The sequence below is a fragment of the Myxocyprinus asiaticus genome, chromosome 18, assembly GCF_019703515.2.
Source record: "Myxocyprinus asiaticus isolate MX2 ecotype Aquarium Trade chromosome 18, UBuf_Myxa_2, whole genome shotgun sequence".
Classification (NCBI taxonomy): Eukaryota; Metazoa; Chordata; class Actinopteri; order Cypriniformes; family Catostomidae; genus Myxocyprinus; species Myxocyprinus asiaticus.
Window position 1 is genome coordinate 31621140 of NC_059361.1, and position 26705 is coordinate 31647844.

Genomic DNA, 26705 nt, shown 5'->3' on the forward strand with positions numbered 1-26705 from the left:
GACGAATCTCAGTTGCCTCCATGTTTGAGACCGTCAATCCATGCATCTTATCATGTGGCTTGTTGAGTGCGTTACCGTGGAGACCTATCGTGTGTGAAGGCTTCACGATATTCTCTGCGGCATCCACGCACAACTCACCATGCACCCCACCGAGAGCGAGAACCACATTATAGCGACCATGAGGAGGTTAACCCAAAGTGATTCTACCCACCCTAGCAACCGGGCCAATTGGCGCGTCAGGTCTCAATGCAAGATAACTGAAATATCCAATGAAAAAAACGCTTTTAGGATAAATGAGCCACGGGCCAGATTAAACCATGTGGAGGGCCGGTTCCGGCCCACGGGCCATAAGTTACCCATGTCTGCTCAAGAATCCATCGGACCTATACAGGTATTTTCTCTGTTATGGAAATCAGTCAATTAATTAATTAAAAGTATTTTAATATATACATAATAATACAGTAATATAAATACTATAATATTAAGAATATACATAATATGAAGGTATTACATTTACATTCCAAAGCGACTTACAAATGAGGAATACAGCAAAAGCGATTTGTCAAAATGAGGCAATAACATGAGAAGTGCTGCAATACAAAATTTCAAGTGCTCACGAAAGAGATTTGTCTTTAGATGTTTCTTAAAAGTAGGTAGAGAATCAGCTGCTCAGGTGGAGTTCAGAAGGACATTCCACCAGCGAGGAACGGTGAAAGTGAAAGTGAGAGAGAGATTTTGTGCCTCTGTGAGATGGCACCACGAGATGCTGTTCACCCACTGATTGCAAGCTTCTGGAGGGCACATAGACTCGAAGTAGTGAATGTAAATGGGGGGGGGGGGGGGGTACAGAACCAGTGGCACAGATAGGAAAGGTCTAATCTTCCTAATGTTGTACAATGCAAATCTTCATGGCTGTCTTTGCAATGTGGTCCGTGAAGTTCAACTGATCGTCAACCACAACCCGAGATTTCTGGTTGTCTTTGATGGTGTGACAGTTGACGGGTCTAGCTGAATGGTAAAGTTATGTTGTATCGCTGGGCTCGCTGGAACAACGAGAAGTTCCATCTTTGCTAGGTTGAGTTGGAGGTAGTGATTTTTCATCAAGCATGAGATGCCTACAAAGCTGGAATGAGAGGTAGAGTTGTGTGTCATCAGCATAACAATGAAAGGAAAAGCCATGTGCCTAAATTACAGATCCCAGTGATATCATGTATATTGAGAAGAGGAGAGGCCCAAGTACAGGACTCCCAGGTACCCCAGTAACTAGTCTGTGTGACTTGGACAACACTCCCCTCCAAGACAACCTGAAGGTCCTACCTGTTAGTTAAGACTCAAACCAGTGGAGTGCGGTTCCCATGATGCCCATTTTTGAGAGGGTGGAAAAGAGGATCTGGTGGTTAACCATATCGAAAGCAGCAGACAGATCCAGTAGAATGAGAACAGATGATTTGAATTCTGCTCTCGCCAGCCTCAGAGCTTCGGTGACGGACAACAAGGCAGTTTTAGTTGAATGTTCACTTTTGAATAAAGACTAGTTACTGTCTAGCAGGTTGTTCTGGGAGAGAAAAGAGGAGACCTGGTTGAATATGACTCATTCAATTGTTTTGGCTATGAAGGGGAGGAGAGAAACCGGTTAATTTTCTAAGATTGGAAGCTTTAGTGTGGGTTTGTTAAGCAGTGGGGTTACTAAAGCCTGCTTGAATGTATTGGGAAAGGTACCAGTGAAGAGAGAGGTGTTAATAAAGTGTGTGAGTGCAGGCAGGATAGGAGGAATGGCCTGGAGGAGATAGTAGGTGTTGGGCCTCATGTGTTCAGATAGAGGACAAAGGAGGGGACAAAGAAGACAAAGGCAGGCCTAACACAGTCGTAAAAAACCTAACTCAAGCCCCCACATTCCAAGTCATAAATTAAGAATTCAGACTGCGTAATCTGCATATAGGAAGCGGAGGCCCTAGTTCCATCTGTCTGTGTTTGATATGTAAGGAATTGAATAGTCAGCCATTTTTATCAAAAAAAAAAGAAAATTAAGTTGGTGGAGAGGAAAGAGGGTGTGGCTGTGTCCACTGGTTGAATCCAGATCTCAGTCAAGGCTTGGATGTTGAGATCTGATTGGCTAGCACTGGCAGGAATGAAGTCAGCTTTGTTTACAGCTGACTGGCAGTTCCAAGACCAATAACACATGAATGGCTCAAATCAAAAGTACTTAGTAATTAGTAGAGATGAACATTCTGCCTAACATCTCCTTTTGTGTTCTGACTTTACTGTGATCTTAATGTGATTCCAACTAGCTGTAAATGATGGCGATGGAGGCTTTTGTTTTGTTTTTTTCTTCCTTTTGTCTTTCTTTCTCTCTGGACAAGTAACTTTTTTACCCAAACAAGTGAATGACCAATTTACTACCATGAAGGACAAGCACATGACTATGTTTAATGTTGAGCCCTGCATGTAGGTAAATATGGTATGTTCGCTGGGTAGGGAGTCACCCTCGATTGTTTAGCTGCTATATACAGGACAATCGATGTCCCAGCGTGTTCATTTCAGCAATAGTACGGGACATTCTGGCTAATATGAGACAGCTGATACAGCTGGCAACTTTACTTGCATATACTACATAACTATCTTTCATTGCAATCCGTGCTACACATTCTTCTTAAAATAACTGACTCTCAAATCAGTATTTTGTAAGCAATTACGTATTTCTTTGGTAAGTAACTGTATTATAAGCACTATCCGTTCCACATTGGAGTCCTGATCATGGTTTATTTTGTGATAAAAATGGCTGACTATTCAATTCCTTACATATCAAACACAGACAGATGGAAATAGGGCCTCTGCTTCCTATATGCAGATTACGCAGTCTGAATTCTGATTCCCTAGTATGGTTATGGTTAGGGGTAGGTGTAGGGGTGCGCTACAGGGATAGGGGAATGAAAATCTAGCAAGAAGTCAGATTTCAGCACAACACAGGCCCTAGATGGAACACTAGAATTAAATGCGTTACTCACCAGCATTAATGTTGTGTCCAGTATAGTTGGCACTGTTCCATCTTTCCATATAAGTTTCATTACAAAGCCTGAATCATAATGATTCTTAAAAGTTCATTATCCATACAGAAATGTGCCAAAAAAGAATAGTCCGACAATGAGGCGTTCAGGAACTTTGTTTAAATAAATTTAAGCCACTCGTTCCTAACTTTGGGATCCTTCGGAAAGCTATGCAACCAGGAACATAACATCTGGGGACCTTACTGGACATCTTAATCTTCATTGGTTAAAAGCAAACTACATTAACAGTATGTTGTGGAGTTGGGGATATTCAAATGACACTGCACTGTGACATTACAATACAGCCGATTTAAAAACGAGTCTGTTTGCAGAGTGGAAACAATAGATGCTCTTTTGGACTGGAGAGGAGGTTTTGATTTCTGAAACTTACTGAATGTATTTATAGAACAATTACCTCTTATGTCAAAAAATCAAGGAAACTTGTATTCCTCATGTCATGACCTCTTTAAAATATGACGCGACCCAACATTCATGACTTTCATATGGACACATGTAGTATTAGTAATGCTGGCTTATAGGAATGATGATCTTTGTTGTTTGAGCTTTTTATGTTATGCTAATCTTCATTCATATGCAGAAAGTGACATCTGTTCCGTATTTGTTCCTTGTTAAAGTTAGTCACCAGTGCTTCTGTTGAATTTCAGTAGTCCTGTATTTGCTTCCTTGTATTACTTTTTCCCTTATGTCCAGGGGCTTTCCATTTTGTGCACTTTCATTTCTGAGATATTTGTAGTTTTCCTTTGAAGCCATTTTTCGTATTCCTTTCAATTTCAGTTATCAATGTCATATTGTATTTCCTTTTAGTGTCCTTTGCATATTTCCATCCATCTGTAGTGCTCTCTGACTCAAAACTTTTGTACTCCATTGAATTATAAATTATGTGGAAGCGTCTGGTTATCAAATCACCTGTTTTTTTTTTGTTGTTTTTTTTTTGTTTGTTTTTCATTCCTTCCTCTTTTAGCTCTAGATTATATCTATTTGTATGATAAACCTTATTCCTAGTATTAGGCCTAAGTATTGAATTCAGCATCAAGAAGCTGGGCAGTGCAGTCACTTGTTGTGTATGTGAATTCTTTTAATTTCAGCTTCCCTTGATTAGTGGATAGGATCCCACAGGACTAATCAGAATGATGGCGCGTCCATCATGCTGGTAATACCAGTATTTTGGCATGGCTAGAACAAAAGTAAGTAACAGCTGTGAAGTGAAATATATGTATTATACAGTACTACACAGTATATATACAGTTGTGCTCAAAAGTTTGCATACCCTTGGTGAATTGGTAATATTCATTTACCATTTCAAAGTACCATTTTTAAAGAAAACATGAGTGAGCAAGCAAAACACATTTCTTTTATTTCTTATGGGATTCATATTCAACTGTAGGTTATAACAGAATGGCACAATCATAAAACAAAACATGGAAACAAAGAAAAAAATGAAATGATCCCTGTTCTTCATACCCTTAGTTCTTAATACTGTATATTGCCCCCTTTAGTATCAATGACAGCGTGCAGTCTTTTGTAAAAGTTGTTTATGAGGCCCCAAATTCTTGCAGGTGGTATAGCTGCCCATTCGTCTTGGCAAAATGCCTCCAGGTCATGCAAAGTCTTTGGTCGTCTTGCATGAACCGCACGTTTGAGATCTCCCCAGAGTGGCTCGATGATATTAAGGTCAGGAGACTGTGATGGCCACTCCAGAACCTTCAACTTTTTCTGCTGTAACCACTGGAGGGTCAACTTGGCCTTGTGCTTAGTGTCATTGTCGTGCTGGAAAGTCCAAGAGCGTCCCATGCGCAGCTTTCGTGCAGAAGAATGCAAATTGTCTGCCAGTATTTTCTGATAACATGCTGCATTCATCTTGCCATCAATTTTCACAAGATTCCCCATGCCTTTAGAGCTCACACACCCCCAAAACATCAGTGAGCCACCACCATGCTTCACAGTGGGGATGGTATTCTTTTCACTATAGGCCTTGTTGACCCCTCTCCATACATAGCGCTTATGGTTGTGACCATAAAGCTCTATTTTGGTCTCGTCACTCCAAATTACAGTGTGCCAGAAGCTGTGAGGCGTGTCAAGGTGTTGTCGGGCATATTGTAACCGAGCTTTTTTGTGGCACTGGCGCAGTAAAGGCTTCTTTCTGGCAACTCAACCATGCAGCTCATTTTTGTTCAAGTATCGTCGTATTGTGCTCCTTGAAACAACCACACCGTCTTTTTCCAGAGCAGCCTGTATTTCTCCTGAGGTTACCTGTGGGTTTTTCTTTGTATCCCGAACAATTCTTCTGGCAGTTGTGGCTGAAATCTTTCTTGGTCTACCTGACCCTGACTTTCCACTTCCACTTTTCCACTTCTTAATAAGTGATTGAACAGTACTGACTGGCATTTTCAAGGCTCTGGATATCTTTTTATATCCTTTTCCATCTTTATAAAGTTCCATTACCTTGTTATGCAGGTCTTTTGACAGTTCTTTTCTGCTCCCCATGGCTCAGTCTCTAGCCTGCTCAGTGCATCCACGTGAGAGCTAACAAACTCATTGGCTATTTATATACAGGCACTAATTGCAATTTAAAAAGCCACAGGTGTGGGAAATTAACATTTAATTGCCATTTAAACCTGTGCGTCACCTTGTGTGTCTGAAACAAAGTCAAACATTCAAGAGTATGTAAACTTTTGATCAGGGCCATTTGGGTGATTTCTGTTATCATTATGATTTAAAAAGGAGCCAAGCAACTATGTGATGATAAATGGCTTCATATGATCACTATCCTTAAATAAAAGACAGATTTTTGCATGATCAGTCATATTTTCAAAATCAATGCCAAAATTTCACAATTTCTACCAGGGTATGCAAAATTTTGAGCACAACTGTACCGTATGTATGTGTATATATATATATATATAAAGTACACAGCATAAATGAGTATACCCCAAACACATTCATCTCTCTCTCTTTACAAATAAGACATATCTGGTGTTCATTTATAATGTAATGTTTAAGCAACTCTGGTTTATCTGATACTAATGAAACATGTCAATACTAAACAGTATAAAAATTACTTATTAAAATGATGAAAGGCCATGTTGCAAAAATGAGTACACCTTCCTGAAAGTTATAATATAAAACTTAATAAAATATTTTCTGGTGCTAGATGAGGGACATTGATCAGCAGATTATTCTATTGAACCATCACACTCAAATAGACATAGATGGTTAAAGTGTACAAGTTTTACTTGTCTCATTGAGTCACTCTCAGACTCAATGCTGACAACAAATGGACCACATGGGAGAGAACTGTCAAGTAAATGAAAAAAGAAAATGATTTAATTGCACAAAAGGGAACAATGGTACAAGAGTATTAGCAAATCACTGTTATTGGCTCAAAACACAGTAGCAAAAGTAACACAGAAATTAAAAAAGAATGGACTTGTGACAAGATTGCTGAAATGTTCAGGCAGTCACTGTAAGCTTTCACCTCATGATGAGCGATTTTCACTAAGAATTGCCAAGCATGTGCCTCAGAGCTGGCAAAAGCTGTGGGAAGCCAAACTGGAGGGATTGTTTCATCTCACACAGTAAAAGACACACCCTGCTAAGAAGTTGTCATCCACACAGGAAGGCACTGCTGAACCCAAAGCATAAAAAGCTTGTTTAGCTTTTGCTAAGGGCCCACTCTGATAAAGGTGCAGACCTTTGAGAATCTATTGTTTTTGGATCTGATGGAATCCAAAATGCATGGTGTCACACAGGAGTACAGTGGGAAGTGCATGGTACCCACAGTGATGTACAGTGGTGGTAAAGTTCTTATATGGGGATTCAGGTGTGCTGAAGGTGTGGGGGAATTGTACTTCATCAATGGCATAATGAACTCACAGATGTTTTTGTTTTTTTGTTCAAAATCTTAAAAGAGAAGATGGCACCCTCTCTTCCCACCACAAAGTTGGGCATTTTTTTTTTACCATGACCATGCCACTGCTGCATTCCTATGGATAAACAAGAAAGTATGTCACCCAACCTCAACCCTATTTAAGCACCTGTGGGGTGCAAGTCGAGCATCACTCCCCATTAAACAGAGTACTCAAGGAGGTCATCCTCCAGGAGTGGAAGAGGATGTGCGTGACAATATGTCATGAACTTGTACATGTGATGTCAAGAAGGGTCAGAGCAGTATTTAAAAGTTATGGAAGACTTTCTAAGTACTAAAATATTGTACACTATTTGAATTTATTCAAGGGCGTACTCATTTTTGCAACCCTTTACTTAAGCAAAACTGCCTAATTTAATTAATTTACAGATATTGATAACATATATTTCAATTATGTTATTAAGTATATGTTAAATACATTTCAATTTTGTCATCTTTGCATAAATTGTAATAGTAATCATTTAGAAATAGAATTATATCTTTATGTTCAGAGGGGGTGTACTCATTTATGCTGTGTACTGTATTGTTGGTGCCAGACAGGCTGGTTTGAGTATTTCTGTAACTGTTGATCTCCTGGGATTTTCACGCACAACAGTCTCTAGAATTTACTCAGAATGGTACCAAAAACAAAAAACATCCAGTGAGCAGCAGTTCTGTGGATGGAAATGCCTTGTTGATGAGTGAGGTCAACGGAGAATGGCCAGACTAGTTCAAACTGACAAAGTCTGCGGTAGCTCAGATAACCGCTCTGTACAATCGTGGTGAGAGGAATATCATCTCAGAATGATATTCTGAAATGCGGGTTGGTGCTGTTTTGGCAGCACGAGGGGGACCTACACAATATTAGGCAGGTGGTTTTAATGTTGTGGCTGATCGGTGTGTATATATATATATATATATATATATATATATATATATAAGCAGGGTTGGGGAGTAACAGAATACATGTAACAGGATTACGTATTTAAAATACAAAATACAAGTAACTGTATTCCACTACAATTACAATTTAATTCATTGGTAATTAGAATACAGTTACATTCAAAAATAATTTTGATTACTGAAATAAAATTTTATTGTCATTTCATTTAATATTTAGTCCTTTCAGATGGAAAACATTTATACATATAAATGATGCGATCCAAAGTGCATTTGAACAGCAGTGAAACACTTTCTTATGATGTGTTACATTCATACGAGCAGACAGAGAAGTAAGTTTGAAGTAAATTTGGAGCAGAAGAAATAGAAATAAACCTTGTGTAAATTGTCAGCTTTACGCTAAGATAAAATGCTATTTCTAGCCAATTTACAAGCACATGTTACCAGGCACGATCATATTTTTTTATGAAGAAAATTCATGTTGGATCATAATTTCTTTTTTCTAGTAAGACCTTTCATATTAGGGCAAAAATCTTATTCTTGATAATAATTTTTGTATTGTTTTCCTGTAAACATATCTAAAAATCCTTAAAACAAGATCAGTTTGATTTCTCTTGTTTTAGAAACAACACTGCATAAGATATTTAGGTTTTTCAGAGAATGTAGTTTTAACGTGTATTTGTCTTACTGTACTGGCAGAGTTTTTATAGTCAAAACAAGTGAAAAAATCTACCAGTGCTGAAGAAGTAATCCAAAGTATTTAGAACATGTTACTGACCTTGAGTAATCTAACAGAATATGTTACAAATTACATTTTACAGCATGTATTCTGTAATCTGTAGTGGAATACATTTCAAAAGTAACCCTCCCAACCCTGTATATAAGTATGGGTGACATCATTATGAAAGAAGTTGACTCATGCTTGTCAACTGTAAACTTTTACACTCAGATTCTAGGTTTCAATTCGACAGTTATCACTGAAGTCTACAGAGTAGCACTTTAACCTCTTTTACAATTTTATTACGTTCAATATCTGACCAAACCAGTGCGCATATTAAAAACATGAAAAGAAACTAAATAAATAACATGCCTTGATTATGTTATTTCATATAATGAATTCATTTTCAATAGAAGAGTTTAATACAGTGTCAAATATATGAATGAGAAATGATACAATCTGATAAAGACAGTCTTGATTAACAGTTTCACAGTTAACACAAAAATCCTTCATCCAGTTTCAACCCAATTTAAAGAGGTTTACAGCTTACAGCTCTTGGGAGTCTGGCAGAACATTTAGCTGATAGTTTACACCTTCAAAAGAGACTTTATTCTTGTGTGCACAAAAGTGAGATGGCTGCAACTTCCCATTTTTTGTGGCCTGTTAGGTCACCAGCAGTAATAGAGCAGCAGAACCCAAGAGGAAGAGACCCTTAAGAACATTAGAACCAGGGAGGGAGGCAACTAGACATTCAACAGATTTTTCCTCATGAGTAGAACTTGCTGTTGTTTATTTTTTGCTGTTTATTTATCCTGTAGAGAGAACGATGGACAGATATGAATATCCTCACAGAAAGTGTGATGGGTCTAACTAAGTACACTCACTTTTTCTCAGTGTATGTGAACTCCTGCGAGAGGTCATCACGGCGATGAGGGGCTGCGGCACGCTGTAGGTTGGAGTGAGTGTCATAGAGGCAGAATTCGCTGTTAAAATCTGCCTGCTTTTGCAATTGCTTTGAGGAGGAGTAGAGTTCTTCCTGTGCTTTCTGAAGAAACAAGTCAGATATAACAGGGGATTTCCATTAAACTAACATGTTATTTATTAAAGCCGAAGTGTGTAATATTTTAGATGTTAAAATACTTTCTCCAATTCCAGCGTAATATGCAGAGAAAAATAAGTAAGCCATTTATAGGTGGATTTCGGTGAAAAGTGTAATCACTGTGGCACTATCAAAACTTTGCAACCAACCCAACACAGCAACATTGCTCACCCAATGGCATGAGTTTGGGACGGGACTAACGGTTTGGTCGACCAATCACTATTTTTGTAATTCCGTTTAGTGACCCTTGTGGCGCTGAAAATACACACTTCAGTTTTAAAGCAAAATTTGATTTTCTTTCCTAAAACAAAAGATTTTATTTAGAGATCATGGTGTTAAAAAGATTTTAATAAGCTGTTTCTTACCTCCACCTGCTGTGTATCAACATACACCAGAAGAGATGCAAGCTCCAGGTTTTCACTGAACCCGTTCTTTAAAGGGACAGACCGATACCCTGTGCAAGCAACAAGCTTGTTTTGTTTTGTACCAAAACACCAATTTGTGTCATGGAATAGAGATTTACAAAAATGTCTTCATTTTGTAGTGCATTTGTGCGAGCTGACAGACTTACCTGTGCGAACACCTTTCACAGGGAAAGTTGCCTGGGCCAGGAAATTGGGGTCAGAGAACATGTCCTCCTCAAAGACAACAAAACGTAAAAAGGTGAGGTCTGGCTCATATACGTTGAAAGTAACTTCCTCTGAAGGCTGATGGTGCGGCCCAAGCCACACAGGGTACAGACCATTATCATCTGTGGATACAGACACATCAAACTCTGCTTATTTTGCTGCAATCTACCAAGGTTGATGGATATAAAGTTATAAAAGTATTATAAAAAACTAACTGTCAAAACTAACATTAATAAGTCATTAATTAAGCAATGAGGTACTATGCTTTCCTGATTTCTTATTAGGTATCTATTTTTAAAGGTCTAGCTATTTTATCTTGTTAAAATCTGATTCCTAATTCCAGATTCCTAATTGAAGAGTTTTTCTGTGTCTTACGGCAAACAATAGTCTTGAATTTGTTGTCATCTGTTTGGCCACATAGTTCGATCTCTACAAAGGGGCTGGCAATGCTGCGACCAGGTTTGGGTAGATGCCGTGCTGCTATCACCTGAGGAACAGAAAAATGTACATGCGACATCTAGAAACATAATCATACTCAGACAATTTTATATTCATTAATCTAAGTCAGGGGTTTTCAAAGTCATGGACAGTAAGCACCCCCTCTGAGAAAATGTACAAGACCTCGCCCCCCCCTTAACCCCCCAAAGTAAATAATAAAAAACATAGCCTAAACATTTTTAAATATAAATAAAGCAGGTACATTCTTGCCACTTATTTGAATATATAGGTATTTTCCTCCAGTGTTATATTATACACTGCCTGGCTAAAAAAAAGTTGCATATTCTAATATTTCGTTGGACCGCCTTTAGCTTTGATTAAGGCGTGTATTCGTCATGGCATTGTTTCGACAACCTTATGTCACAACATTTATTTCTGTCCAGAGTTGCATGAATTTTTGGCCCAGATCTTGAATTCATGACAGGAAAGTCAAACCACTCCGTAAAGTCTTCTCCAGCACATCCCAAAGACTTTCAATGGGGTTAAGGTCTGGAATCTGTGGTGGCCAATTCATGTGTGAAAATGATTCCTCATACTCCCTGAACCACTCTTTCACAATTTGAGCCCGATGAATCTTGGCATTGTTGTCCTGGAATATGCCCATGCCGTCAGGTAAGAAAAAATCCATTGATGGGATAACCTGGTCATTCAGAACATTCAGGTAGTCAGCTGACTTCATTTTATTGCTGCATAATGTTGCTGAGTCTACACCTGACCAACTGAAGCAAACCCAGATCATAACACTGCCTCCAGAGGCTTGTACAATGCATGTACTATGCATGACGGGTGCATCACTTCATACGCTTCCCTTCTTACCCTGATGCACTCATCACTTTGGAATAGGGTAAATTTGGACTCATTAGACCACATTACCTTTTTCCATTGTCCACAGTCCAATCTTTATGCTCCCTAGCAAACTGAAGTTGTTTTTTCCAATTAGCCTCACTAACAAGTGGCTTTCTTGTGGCCACACAGCTGTTTAGTCCCAATCCTGTAAGTTCTCATCACATTGTTCATGTGGAAATGCTCTAATTTTCACTATTAAACATAGCCGTGAGTTCTACTGGCGATTTTTTTACAATGTGACTTCAAGCGTTTTAGTGATCTCCGATCACAATCATTCAAGGTATTATTCCGACCACATTTCTTCCACAAAGCTGATGGTTCACCACTATCCTTCCATGTTTTAATAATGTGTTGGACAGTTCTTTACCCAATTCCAGTGATTTCAGCAATCTCCTTTGTTTTCTTTGATGCAGGCCAATAATTTGCCCCTTCTGAAACACAGTAACATCTTTTCCACGACCACGGGGTACATCTTCCGATATGGTTGTTTAAGAAACGAGGAGCTACACACTGCATCAGTTAGGGTTAAAAGAATTGTTGCCAGCTGAAACATATGAATCACTGCAATAATGATCCAATCATAGGCTCTTAAGTATCTGCTTATTTAAATCGAAACAGTAACTTTTTTTTTTGGCCAGGCAGTGTAAAAAGTCATCATATTTCAGATGTTGGAGCAATTCACCATTGCTGATCAATACCCTTAAATACATTCTGACAGACTCATTCAGTCAATGCGTCAAACACTGATGCGTGATGAACAGCTATAAAGGTTTCTATTAATAATATTAAACCATATTCTGCGTTATATTTATTAAAAATACAGGTTTGTTCTCATGACAATGAGAATATTTAACTGTTTTAGCCTATATCTGTGATAAACTCGCATCACATAAGCCAGTCTCCGTCTCTATTGTAAAACTGCACCTGTCACAAACACATGAAGACCCATCGACCCAATATCATGTTGAACTCGTAATAATGGACGCGTGTGACTTTGTTTCGCATTTCGGATTTTCTGCGTTCTTGATAAACTTGTGCAGCTGTTTGTCACTGAGGTGACAGAAGACGTCAGTCACAACAGATGATCTTAATTGACAGTTTTATTTGCTCACGCCTCTACATCATCAGCGAGTGTCAGAATATCATTCTTACAATACGAATTTAAATGTAATGCTGCATTTCCTAAAAACAAATTACCGGCCAAATAGCGAGTTGATTACTCAAACTCCAGTATCGTTTCTTCTTGACATAACACGTCTACAGAGGCAGAATATGAATGAACAGAAGCTGAGCTTTATGGCTTTATAATAGATTTGCCAATGCATAGGACACCTTTAGAGCACGCACATGGCCTCCCTGAGCGAGTGCAGGGAGATTTCATAGAGCAGCGTACTGTATATTTGAGAGCTGTGTCCAGTTTTGAGGGACGTCCCTATGTGAGCTGAGAGATTTGTGCTGGCACAACCGGTACATGGATGCACTCTCGCATGATATGCATGTTGTGCTCAAGACATAACAGTATTATAACACCATAGAGCTACAGTCTATTAAGCTGTACTATGGTCTATTAAGCTAATAATTTTCACTGATATTCACAATTAATTTGTATAGTATTTATGTATCTTTTGATTTCACTTGGTGAATTTATCATCAATCTCCGTGCCTCCCCTAAAATGCTCTGCTGGCTCCCAGTTTGAAAACCGTGGCTCTAAGTATTGATGAAAGCAATTTATAGTGTTGTTTTGAAGAAAATTTAAAATTAATTTAGGTAAGTTAGAAAATGTTCAGAAGTGGATTTTCCATGTCAAGCTGAACACTGAACAATTGAGATGCATCAGAATAACATTTCTACGTTAAAAAAAGAAGCAGGAGTTGTTCAGTTCTTAAACTCATAACTGAATGTTCCTCTGTGTGAATCGGGAATATGGATCATGTCTTACCCTAATGGTGATGGTATATTTGACATTCTTCTTCTCTTGATAAGGGTCATAATTATCTGACCGCATCAGCTCAGGCTGGAGCACATATCCTGTGCCTCCGTTCAGACTGAAGAGGGCGCTGTTCAGCTGAGTGTACTTATCTGAGGAGAGAAGTAACTAAAGGATTTAAAGGGCTAGTTCATTTTTGAGCATCTGTTATTTCCTCTTCTTATTTTTATTTTACAGTAGGGTGACCATACAACCTCTTTTTCCGGGCGTGAAAAATGCCCCCCCCCCCCCCCGAGATTTAAAAATGGACACGTTCTCTCTCTCCATCGCCTGCCTGCTCACTCTTTGCACATGCAAAAGAGATTGCCAGAGTGCTCTGCCACTCTCATCCAGAAACATCAATAACTTAAGTACACTTTTAAAAGTACATTCCCCAACATTTTTAACTGGAATTGCTGACCATATTGAAACAACATTAAATATACTACGTATCATAGAAATTTAAACTACTATGACAGATAAAAACAGATTGTGATGGAAATTTTACAACTCAATCCATCAGATATTTGTAGCGCAACCTCTGTATGTGACCTGTAAAGCTGGCACTTGCATGTCAATGGCAAAAAAGTCAGAAATACAATTAAAAAGGTCAGGTCATGTGAGGGGAGAAACAAGCCCTGGGTCTCTATTCACATAGTATCCATACAAAATATTGTGACGAGCACCAAAACTTTATTAGAGTTTGTAATAAAAAATTTATCTTTAGGGAAGTACACCAGGGCACAGCAGGAGAACTGAAAAGAAGTGTAGTATAAAAAATATTTTTAATAGCATCTGGACACAATAATATGGTCACCCTATCTTACAGTATTCTTGCATTATTCATAAAAGTTTGTATGTTTCTCACCTTCTCCTAATTTTAAACGTTCCTTAAACAAACCTTTCAATGAGCGCGTTTACATGCACACCAATATGCTGATTACTCCCAAAATTCAGCTTATTTTAAAAATTGATAAAGCAAGAAAACCGTGTTTACATGAGATTTAAAATAATCGCGTTATTCTCTGGTTTTGATGTCAAACCGTGAAGAGACGTGCTCAACATGTGCGTACATTGGATAAGCCGGTGAGACCACCGGCAAAGGTGTTTACATGCCACTCAAAATCGCCGTGATGGGCAAAAATCTACCCATGTCGACCGGTTTATTCTTACCGATAAAAGAACACTGTTTATTACGTTTACATAACCACACGCGTTTTCGGCTTATTAAGCATGATCGTGTAAGAACGTGCATGTAAAAGGCTCATTGTGTAATTATCTCTCTGCCTCTGCGTAATTATTACCTGCATTTTGAAAGTTAAGAGCCACCATGTGGCAGCCACACATCCACAGAGGATACGGGTCATAGTTGGAGGAATCCACCCTTTGTGCCTTAGGGTAAATGCGGCTCAGTGCTTTGCGGTTATACTTAATAAGTTGAGCTGACTTGCTTTTGTTGGGTACCTTATTCTCTATGAAGGAGCGGACCTCTTTGTAGGTATAATTGTCTGAAATACAAGAGAAAGAATTGTTTAGACATCACCGAGTTCTATAAAAACAATTTTCCTTATTATTATATAGTTATAAATTGATCTATGATACATACAGTTGCCCCAAAAGTATTTGGACCCTACACAATACAAAATATATGAATGTCAATGCATTATTACTAGGGTTGTAAAAAAAAAATTTGTATCGTATTGTATCGTATGATACAACGCTCACTATACAATACCATATGTACTGTACGATACATAAACAAACACATTATAGTGTAATTAAAACCAAGCAGCGCAATACTGAGAGCTGTGAAACAGTCTCCTCCCCGGAGAGGTGGCGCTGAGTGCTCACAGGAAAACAGAGCAACACACTTATAGTCAATCAATGGCAAATGGCAAGTAGATTGTACTCTAGCGGTACATTTTTTTTTTTTGCCAAACAACAGTTTCAGGTCCTGGTGCTACAGTACATCAAACATGTCGTTTTATTTATGCCGACATCACCGCACAAATCGGTGGATTTGTGAGGCAGAAACATTAGCAGTAAGTTTAACAGCCGCCTCTCCCAGCTGACACTGAGCGTGACATGCACAGTAAGACGCTCTTAAGTCATGAGACTTAACTATCAAAAAACAGCTTATTCAAAAGACTGACAACGTAAGAAACCCGCGATTACATGAGACTTATAATTATCTGCTTTTGACTTCAAAATGTCAACAGCTTTGAGAACAACACTTGTGCACATATTATAAGCTGGAAATAACGCCGGTAAAGTTTACATGCAAAGTGAAATGGGGGAAGAGAAAAGAATTATGTGTGCCGATTGGTTTTTGCTCAAGCCGCTAAATAATATTGGATTATGTACATATATTGTAAAACCAGAGGTCAGGGTTTTTTTTCACCACTAAATAACACAGAAAGGAGTTTTTTCCTTGCCACAGTCATTTCAGCTTGTTCACAGGGGGCTTTCAGACAACAAGGCATGATTTTCTATAATGCTGCTTTGAAACTATATGTATTGTGAAAAGTGCTATACAAATATAAATGACTAGAGTGTAGACAAACTTATTTTCTCAAGAAAAACATGAAAATTGTCAGTTCATATTAGTTTTTCTCAACAATCAAACAAAATAAATGCAGTGCTGCTGTTTAAGTTCATTAGAGCTCTGCTTTTTGTTGCCAATATCAGACACTTTTGTGGCATTTATGATTTAAAAGACATTTATGTCGAATCCTTGAATAAGTTTCAGCGAAACATTTGTGAGTGCTCGTTTCGTATTGTATCGTATCGTGAGGCTATGCATCGTATCATATCATATCGTGAAATTTATGTATCATTACTTGCCTAATTATTACATTAAAAAATATTACACCAAATAGCATTTATTTTACAGAAAGATAGCACAGGCACACTTTTCAAGCAAAACATTTGCCAAAAAGATTTTTGTTGGATTTGAATACACAATTCTAATACAACTGATATACTGTTGAAAATTAGGACAAAAAGTAATTGGACACTTTCTGGCTGCCAAACATTGTGGAGAATGTCCATAGTTAATGTGAAGACATTCACCTGAGGTTACTCCTGTGTGAACTTGAGGAGAACTGATTTTATACATCAATTAAAAATCACTTTGGGTCCAGTTGGTTAAACGTAATTGCAAAATGGACCAGAAAAGTGAAGTTAGTTCTGAGAAAAAGTTTAGCATCATTTGGTTGGAGATGCCATTTGGTTTAAATCTGTAGCGTATAATTTGTGCGCCACTAGTGCCGCTGAACGGAATTTCAAAAAGAAACATTGTTTTCAAACAAGCTTTCCGAATATGCCTTCCCTGTCTGTTACTGACTGAACAAACATATAGTTCTGCTCCCAACTCACGCTATTGGTAAATGTTGTTGTGTTGGTATAGACGGCCATTCAAAACAAACAATTTTTATAGCTGAATATAACTTACTGTTGTCTCTGGCATAGAAGAAATTATTTTAACACCAAAAAAGTTAACACACTTCAGCTTTAATAATTTACTATCTTATTTCTGAATTGGCATAAGTGTCCAAATACTCTTTAGGGCCACTGTATGTAATCTTATATGTAATCAAATAGGTATACATGCATATTTAATTCATCATAAAAATCTGAACTGTGACTGTACCAAAGCGGTCCTTATCTTTGCTGCGAGGCTGGCAGTAAACGACTATTTCTGACATCTCACTGGCGACCTCCTCTTTGCTCTCAACCTCGTTCTGTTTTATTTTCTGTAATGGGAACGTTTTATAAACATTTATAAACTTCAAACTTGCAAGTAGTCAAGTAATGCACCATATGTCAATTTGATTGATGAGGAGGCATGGCCGGAAGTAGCTGATAGATGTTTATGTTTGATAACAATAGCCGGAAATGGTAGTCCAGATATGTGTTTGAGAGATAACAATAGCCGGATGTGTGTTTGGAGGATAACAATAGCCGGAAATGGTAAACCTTCCGGTAGAAACGTCCGGCCACGCCCCCTCATCAATCAATTTGACTTAAGGTGTATTACATGACTACTCTTACATTATAGTTCCTGCCTAAATCCTCCTTAGGCCCTGTCTACACCCAACAATTAAACACCCCCTGAATCTGTCTGGTTAAAGTCAAACAATACTGTATATACAGGTTATGTTAAGTATCTTAAGTGAGATTTTAAATCATAGGAAGTGAATATGTTCAGTCCAACAGGCACTATAAAAGACTTTATACAGGAAAAAGAAGAAAGATCCAAACATGAGTGTGTGATCTGAGCATGTCTGAGACAGACCTCAAACTTTTGGTTTTCCTCTCTCTGTGTGATGTCCCAGGCCACCTGATACCATTCATACAGTTCCTCAGTGGTCTCAGTGGCCAAATCAAATGGCATCATGTCCTCTTTATTTTCCTTATTCTGCAATGTCACCACCACAGGCCTGCCATGTTTGGCTGAGCGAACTGGAAATGAAGTGAGAGCAAAATCAGTTTGATTAGCAAATTAAGATTTTGATAACATCACAAATCATATTGAACATTGCCTATACAGGTGTAAAAGGGATAGCTCAACCAAAAATAAAAATTCTGTCATCATTCATGTTGTTTTTAAACCAGTAAGACTTACTTTCTTCTATGGAACACAATAGCAGATGTTAGGGAGAGTGTCAGCCTCAGTCACCATTCACTTTCATTGTATGGTTGTAAGAAGTTGCATTGAAAGTGAAAGGTGACTGAGGCTAACATTCTAAAAAAAGTAATGCTGTTTGGTACAACATGAAGTTGGGTAAATGATGACAGAACTGTTTTCTGTCATTTTTGGGTGAATTATCCCTTTCAATGACTCGATGATTATGAAGATAATCTTACCAACAGTACACTTTGAGATGTCCACTACCCCTTTACATAGGTCACCTAATGGATTTTCCTCCTCAGCCTAAAAGAGAACATGTATTCTTAAAGACGTTCTGTGTTTTAATGTGGGTATTAGGGCTGCATGATATGGAGGAAAATGTGATATGTAATAAGTTGTTGCACAATGCAGTATGGAACGCGATAATCCTATGGTGACGCACGGAACGTCGGAACTCCCACCGCCCAAATAAACTGAAGTTTATTGGGCAAAAAAAGGACTGTCTATCCCAGAGATCACAAACATAGTTTCTAAAAAAAAAAATTGACTTTCCGACTAAACAAAATATTGAAATTTACAATTAGATTTAGTCCAGTTTTCAGCCATAAAAGCTGAGGGTATTTTTTTAACGTCTTGACATTATTTTTATTCATAAAGGACAACTTCACTGTTGTTATTTTATTATTTAAATTTGTTTCACGAATGAAGCAAGGGTTGTAACACCAGTTACAAATTCTCTTAAAAGATACATTTTCTAAGATGGTGTCAATGATCAGACTAAAATAAATCAATCATACCATTAAATTTTTTTTTCCAGTATAAATCTTTCACATGAACATTAAACAATGTAACACTAATGACATTTTTAAATGAACCATGTGCAAAAATGACAGGTAAAATGTAAATTATTAACTTTTTCAACATGGTGGGATTCAACAAAGAATGTGTAAAACAATATAGAGTCAGTCCATTTCTTATTAATTTAATAAAAGGTTAGGTTAAAGAATGCTACCTTTTAAACTGGGTTTCTTGACTATTTGCAATCTTTTGTCAGGATCCTGTCACTTTGTCAGTCTGGGTTTTTGTTGTGACAGGATCCTGACACTCTTGTTCTATGTCGGGTGTTGTATTTTGTTTGTTGTCTCTGTGTGAGCATATGGCTTCGGGTTGTGGTTTCCCTGCCGTGCGCTCTTCGGTCGGTCTTGTGTTTCATGTTCGGAGCATGGTGTATGGATCCTGACACTCCTGTCTGGTTCGTTTTTGGTTCTGGTGTCAGGATCCGTACACTCATACTCCATGTCTTGTCTTTTATTGGTGTGAGTGCATTGCTCTTATGTCATCTTGTGGCATGCACTCATGTCAGTTGTTTGTGTCTTGTCTCTTGCGACCTCGGGTGCGCTTCGTGATTCGTCTTAACGTTGTGCTGGGGTTCGGTCACTTCTGTCTTAGATGCTGGTTTTATTTGTGGCCGAACTCTCGCACAGGTGTCTTGTCTTGTTTTGTCGCCTGTTGCGTGCATCGCATGGTGTTTGCTTTGCGATGTATGCTCAGGCTTTGTCTAGTGTGAGAGTGCATGGTATGGCATTGCTTTGTTGCCGTTGCCATGCATTCTCTTGTTTTGTCTGTCAGCTGGCATGAGCGCATGTTGCCTTACTGTCCTGGCGATATGTGCTTGTGCCATTTGGGAGTTTGTGTTTTGTGAGAGCATGTGGCTTTGTTTTGTTTCTGTTTTGCCTCATGTCTCTCAGTCCTGCGTCATACCCCACCTCCTTGTTTGCCCATTATCATTTCATTTGTCTCATCTGCCCTGCCTGTTAATTTGATTTTTCTCCCTTTTTAGTCTCCTCGTGTGCGCTGTCCTGTGCCAGTTCGTCTTGTTCTCTCGTCCTGTCGGTCCTTTGTTTTTGCTCCTTTTTGATCCAGCATAGCCCTGGACCTTGTTTTTCCCCTATTGGGTAGTTTGTGTTTTTTGGCTTTGTTTTTGGTACTAATAAAATCTTTTTGCTTCACTCTGCGTTTGGGTCCTGCCTCTGCTAATCGTGACACCTTTTCATGATTGAAAAGTCAAGGGACATGTTTGTCACCATATTTTGATAATGACCCAGTTGTCTTATGTTCCAAATTGCAAATACACACTCACCGGCCACTTTATTAGGTAAACCTGTACATCTACTTATTCATGCGATTATCTAATCAGCCAGTTGTGTGGCAGCAGTGTAATGTATAAAATCATGCAGATATGGGTCAGGAGCTTCAGTTAATGTTCACATCAACCATCAGAATGGAGATCTCAGTGATTTAGATCATGGCATGATTGTTGGTGCCAGACAGGCTGATTTGAATATTTCTGAATATTTTCATGCACAACAGTCTCTAGAGTGTATAGAGAATTGTGCAAAAAGCAAAAAACATCCAGTGAGTGGCAGTTCTGTGGGCGAAAATGGCTTGTTGATGACAGAGGTCAGAGGAGAATGGCCAGACTGATCCAAGCTGACAGGAAGGTGACAGAAACCCAAATAACCATATGTTACAACAGTTCTATGCAGAAAAGCATTTCTGAACATACAACAGTCGAACACTGAGGCAGATGGGCTACAGCAGCAGAAGACCCCTCCGGGTCCCACAACTTTCAGCTTAGAACAAGAAACTGAGCCTGCAGTGGGCACAGGCTCACCAAAACTGGACAGCAGACAACTGGAAAAACATCACTTGGTCTGACAAATATGCTGAGGTACACAAATGGTAGGCCCACTCCATCCTCAGTTTTCTGTTCTTGGCTGACTGAAGTGCAACCCAATGTGGTCTTCTGATGTTGTAGCCCATCCACCTCAAGGTTTGACGTGCTGTGCATTCTGAGATGCTATTCTGCTCACTACAACTGTACAGAGGGGTTATCTGAGTTACCGTAGCCTTTCTGTCAGCTCAAACCAGTCTGGCCATTCTCTGTTGACCTCTCTCACCAACAAAGAGTCTTCTGTCCACAGGACTGCCGCTCACTGGATGTTTTTTGTTTTTTGCAACATTCTGAGTAAACTCTAGTGACTGTTGTGCGTGAAAATCTCAGGAGATCAGCAGTTATAGAAATACTCAAACTAACCCATCTGGCACCAACAATCATGCCACAGTCCAAATCACTGAGATCACATTTTTTACCCATTCTGATGGTTGATGTGAACATTAACTGAAGCTTCTGACCCATATCTGCATGATTTTATCCATTACACTACTACCACACGATTGGCTGATTAGATAATCGCATGAATAAGTAGATGTACAGGTGAACCTAATAAAGTGTCCGGTGACTGTATAATATTGCATATAATATATATGGTTTTACCATTAGCTACATATCCGCAAATGTAACACACCTCATCATTTGAGTCAGAAATAGTTTTTGGAGAAACACTATTTTTGTCCAGGCTTTCAAACTCTGTCAATTTTATCACGAAATTCAAACAAAGAAAATTTTGTTTTACTTTAATGCTTTGTGTGACAGATTGTGGTACCTGCCTATTCAAACGGAGTGGGGAACAACGCTCTCTCCAACTTATAGCACAAAAAAAACTAAACATAAATGAACATCAGAGGGTATGTTAAATGATACAATACAACTTACTGAAATGTCTCATCTCTCATGTAATTGCCCAATCTGTTAATGTTGAAATGACAATGGAGAAAATGAATGGGGAATATCTCAAGCTTTTCGGCCTATGCACACTATAAGCACACACACTAAGTGACAATCGCGTGCTCAGTCTACTTTCTGCTATTAGCGTTGCCATAAACATTATTTTTTACAGTATTAAAATCATTCAGTTATCGCAAGCCTTTGCAATATGCATATCACAATATATACATTCGCTATATTACAATACATGCAATATATCGTGCAGCCCTAGTGGGTATACTGTATGTTTGTATGCATTAATGCAAATGACTACCAAGTACCAATTGACATGTTTGTTTACACCCAAATTCTTCCTGAGTGAGTTAATATGGTTTACCTGGTAATTGGCCTCAGGTAAGGAATTGGCCACTTCTTCTACATAATTTGAAGGGAAATATTGCTGCAGTTTCCCTCCATAGTCTCCTTTCCACCTGAAAGAAATGACACAATAAGAAATGAAATAGTGGTGTGGTAATTAAATGTAATCAATCACAGACAGTATAATTACAGTTAATTACAGTATTTCATTATCTAGATAATATTAAGAGAATCTCACCATCCGTTAGCCTCCTTGGTCACATTATGGATCAAAGCACCCTTGTAAAAGCTAAGTTCATCTGGTCGCATGGCCCTGTAGTCATATAGGGCTTTCACTGTGCTTTGGGGCTGCAGTACAACAACACATCAACATGAGTACAATTTTGCTACGATTTGCAACAGCACTGGGGCAAACCATACAACTTCTTAGCAGTTCTAAGAGCCTGTAAGGCTCTAGTTTCCTGAAATCATTTCTCTTTAAAGAAATATTCCAGGTTCAATACAAGTTAAGCTCAATTGACAGCATTTGTGGCATAATGTTGATTGCCACAAAAATGTATTTCGATGTCCCTCCATTAAAAAAAGCAAAATCGAGGTTACAGTGAGGCACTTACAGTTGAAGTCAGAAGTTTACATACACCTTAGCCAAATACATTTAATCTCAGTTTTTCACAATTCCTGACATTTGATCATAGAAAACTTTCCCTGTCTTACATCAGTTAGGATTACTACTTTATTTTAAGAATGTGAAATGTCAGAATAATATTTGAGAGAATGATATATTTCAGCTTTTATATTTTCATCACATTCCCAATGGGTCAGAAGTTTACATACACTGTGTTAGTATTTGGTAGCATTGCCTTTAAATTGTTTAACTCGGGTCAAACGTTTTGGGTAGCCTTCCACAAGCTTCTCACAATAAACTGCTGAAATTTTGGCCCATCCTCCAGACAGAACTGGTGTAACTGAGTCAGGTTTGTAGGCCTCCTTGCTCGCACATGCTTTTTCAGTTCTGCCAACAAATTTTCTATCAAATTGAGGTCAGGGCTTTGTGATGGCCACTCCAATACCTTGACTTTGTTGTCCTTAAGCCATTTTGCCACAAATTTGGAGGTATGCTTGTGGTCATTGTCCATTTGGAAGACCCATTTGCGACCAAGCTTTAACTTCTTGGCTGATGTCTTGAGATGTTGCTTCAATATATCCACATAATTTTCTTTCCTCATGATGCCATCTATTTTGTGAAGTGCACCAGTCCCTCCTGCAGCAAAGCACCCCCACAACACGATGCTGCCACCCCCATGCTTCACGGTTGGGATGGTGTTCTTCAGCTTGCAAGCCTCACCCTTTTTCCTCTAAACATAACGATGGTCATTATGGCCAAAAAGTTCCATTTTTGTTTCATCAGACTAGAGGAAATTTCTCCAAAAAGTAAGATCTTTGTCCCCATGTGCACTTGCAAACTGCAGTCTGGCTTTTTTATGGCAGTTTTGGAGCATTGGCTTCTTCCTTGCAGAGCAGCCTTTTAGGTTATGTCAATATAGTAAGTAAGTAAGTAAAATGTATTTCTAAAGCACACTCAAACACAGCAAAGCTGACCGAAGTGCTGAACAGAAAAATCTACAATACAGTAAAATAAAATAAATACATTAAAATACATACAATAAAATGTGACAAGACAATCTCAATTGATACTGCAAAATGCTAGAGAATACAAGTGTGTTTTAAGCCTGCATTTAAAATAGACAGTGATGAAGCTTGTCTAATGTCAAGTGGTAGCTGATTCCATAGCCTAGGGGCAGCAACTGCAAAGGCTCTATCACCCTTAAGTATAAAACATGACCGGGGAATATGCAATAATAGTTTGTCTGCAGATCTTAAAGACCTAGTAGGTACGTATGGCTGTATCAAATCCCTAATATATGTGGGGCCTGGTCATTAAGAGCTTTAAAAACAAACAACAGTATTTTAAATTGTATCCTGAAATAAACAGGAAGCCAGTGCAGAGAGGCTAGGATTGGGGTAATATGATCAATTTTCTAGATGATGTCAAAAATCTGGCCATAGCATTTTAAACCAATTGAAGACCAAAATAAAGGGAATTGCAATAATCCAATCGAGAAGTGATAAAGGCATGAATAACAGTCTCCAGGTCTTGAAAAGATAAAGCTGATTTAAATTTAGCAATCATTCGTAACTGATAAAAACTGTTTTTCACTACTGAATTTATCTGTCCGACTAAGCCCAAGTCAGAATCTATAATGACACCAAGATTCCTTACATGCGAGTTAACATTGGGGAAGTATTGGCCAAGCTTATTAGCAAGAGTGCTTCTAGATTCAGCAGAACCAAAAATAATCATTTCAGTCTTATCATTGTTTAGCTGGAGAAAGTTACTCGATAACCACTTTTTTATGTCTTCAAAACAGTCCAAGAGAGGTTGAACAGAATCACCTGATTTCAATGGCAGATAAAGCTGTGTGTCATCAGCGTAAAGATGAAACAAGATATTATGTCTCCTAATAATATTTCCAAGAGGGAGCATATACAAATTAAAAAGAATTGGCCCCAGAATGGATCCCTGTGGGACCCCACAGAGGACAGGAGCTACAGATGAAGAGAAACTATCCATAGTGACAGAAAAAACCCTATCTGTGAGATAAAATTTAAACCACTGTACCAGTCCAATGTTCCAACATCACAAGGAGAATGCTATGATCCACTGTATCAAAAGCAGCAGTAAGGTCTAATGGAATTAGTACAGCATTTTTCCCAGAGTCAACCGTAGACAGTATATCATTAAACACTTTCAGCAAAGCTGATTCTGTGCTATGATAAGTTGTAAAACCTGATTGTAGAGGTTCAAAAATGTCTGTTGACTTTAAGAATGGAAGTAATTGGGATAACACCACTTTCTCTAACAATTTAGATAGAAATGGCAGCTTGGAAACAGGCCGATAGTTATTTAAACAATTTTGATCTAAACCAGGTTTCTTAAGTAGAGGTTGGACAGCTGCATGTTTAAAACATCCTGGGACAATACCATTTTATAGGGAAGAATTTATCATTTTTTGTATACTCGGACCGATAGTTGCAAAAGTTGTTTTTAAAATATTACCTGGAACAATATCGTGTGGCGAGGTAGTAGGCCTCATATCACTAACTATGTCACTAAGATCAGAGAGAGAGACATGCTGAAAACCAGAGAAATCAGCAGAACCAGTAACCAAATTAAATACAATATCCGATGGAGTATTGGTGAAAGGTGGCGAATGGTATTAATTTTCTCTTGGAAAAAAGTCATGAATTTGTCACAGATCACCCTAGAGGGAGCAACATTATAATGACAGCTTGTCTTGTGGCTATACCTTTGAAACAGAGAGTATTTTAATGTTTACATTTTTTTTTTTTTTTTAAGGAAAGCAGGGGCAAGTCAAAATTATTTTTGTGGTAATCAATATTTTGCCACAAATGCTGTCAATTGAGCTTAACTTGTGTTGAACCCGGAATATTCCCTTAAAGGGAATTTAAAGAGTTAGAAACATTGAACAGTGCCACATATATGTCATACAGGCTACACATGACATTGCTGTTTTAGTCAGGGTGCATTTCCTCTTTCGAGACGATCAGTTTCCTATGAAAGAAAAAGATAGCCAGCAGTAGCACTTCCTCTCCAGCCTACAAGAGATGACCTCTAGTGCATGCTAACATGTAACAGTATTTTCTCTTTAAAGTGCTTACCAGAGAAGGCTCTATCTCGTTGGCCTCGACATACTGTTTCGATTCATAAAGTGAAGCAGAAATGTTTATCTGAAAAAAAAGTCAAAAGGAAGAAAGTCGAAAAAAAAGTTTCTTAGACTTTTCTCCATGCACAATAGATTTAAGCTAACAACATTTCTTTGCTTGAACCAAGAAGGTGAATTTTATTGATTGTTAGAAAACTGTTTTGATCCTGGAAAGGTGAATCTGAAATCCAGATTTTCAGTGATATTACTAATTATTAAACAGCTGATTCTAAAGCACTGCTTTGGTTGAATTTCGAAACGTTTTAAAACAACAGGCAAACAATATACACATAAACTGATAAAATGTATATAAGATATGTGACTTTATGAAATTTTATCATTAGTGCTTGAGTAATATTCCAAAATCATTCCTTCTAAAATCTAAGATAGCATTGCCATGCTGTACTGTCTAATACTTCAGTATGCCTTTCTGTTGAGTATATTGTAGTCTAATAATATACAGTATTTTAATTCTTTATTATATTAAGTATATTAATATAAGCGTTGTGTATTATTCATGATTTATGTAGTTTTTACTCTGCATGTAATTTTTAGGAATACATATTTAATCCAGTTAAGATTAACTGAAATATATATTTGGAATATATATAAAATTTAAAAAATGTATGCTGCGCATATTATGTTGCTTATTCTAAATGGTTGGCCTGAGCTTTGA

General features: G+C 38.1%; 1 protein-coding gene across 2 annotated transcripts in view; it reads right to left on the reverse strand.

The window, feature by feature from the left end:
• Window positions 1-8056: 8056 nt before the first annotated feature.
• The window catches only part of plcg2 (phospholipase C, gamma 2), a 34604-nt gene continuing 15955 nt past the window's right edge, over window positions 8057-26705 (reverse strand). For both annotated transcript variants that reach the window (XM_051724052.1, XM_051724051.1), the window contains exons 21-33: window positions 25986-26054; window positions 22483-22592; window positions 22264-22357; window positions 18496-18562; window positions 17924-18090; window positions 17279-17381; window positions 14931-15134; window positions 13600-13739; window positions 10691-10802; window positions 10258-10437; window positions 10052-10140; window positions 9472-9632; window positions 8057-9399 (exon numbers count right to left, since the gene is read on the reverse strand). In XM_051724052.1, the coding sequence (XP_051580012.1) occupies window positions 9354-9399; window positions 9472-9632; window positions 10052-10140; window positions 10258-10437; window positions 10691-10802; window positions 13600-13739; window positions 14931-15134; window positions 17279-17381; window positions 17924-18090; window positions 18496-18562; window positions 22264-22357; window positions 22483-22592; window positions 25986-26054 (1542 nt within the window). In that variant the 3' untranslated portion in view covers window positions 8057-9353. The remainder of the gene's footprint in view (window positions 9400-9471; window positions 9633-10051; window positions 10141-10257; window positions 10438-10690; window positions 10803-13599; window positions 13740-14930; window positions 15135-17278; window positions 17382-17923; window positions 18091-18495; window positions 18563-22263; window positions 22358-22482; window positions 22593-25985; window positions 26055-26705) is intronic.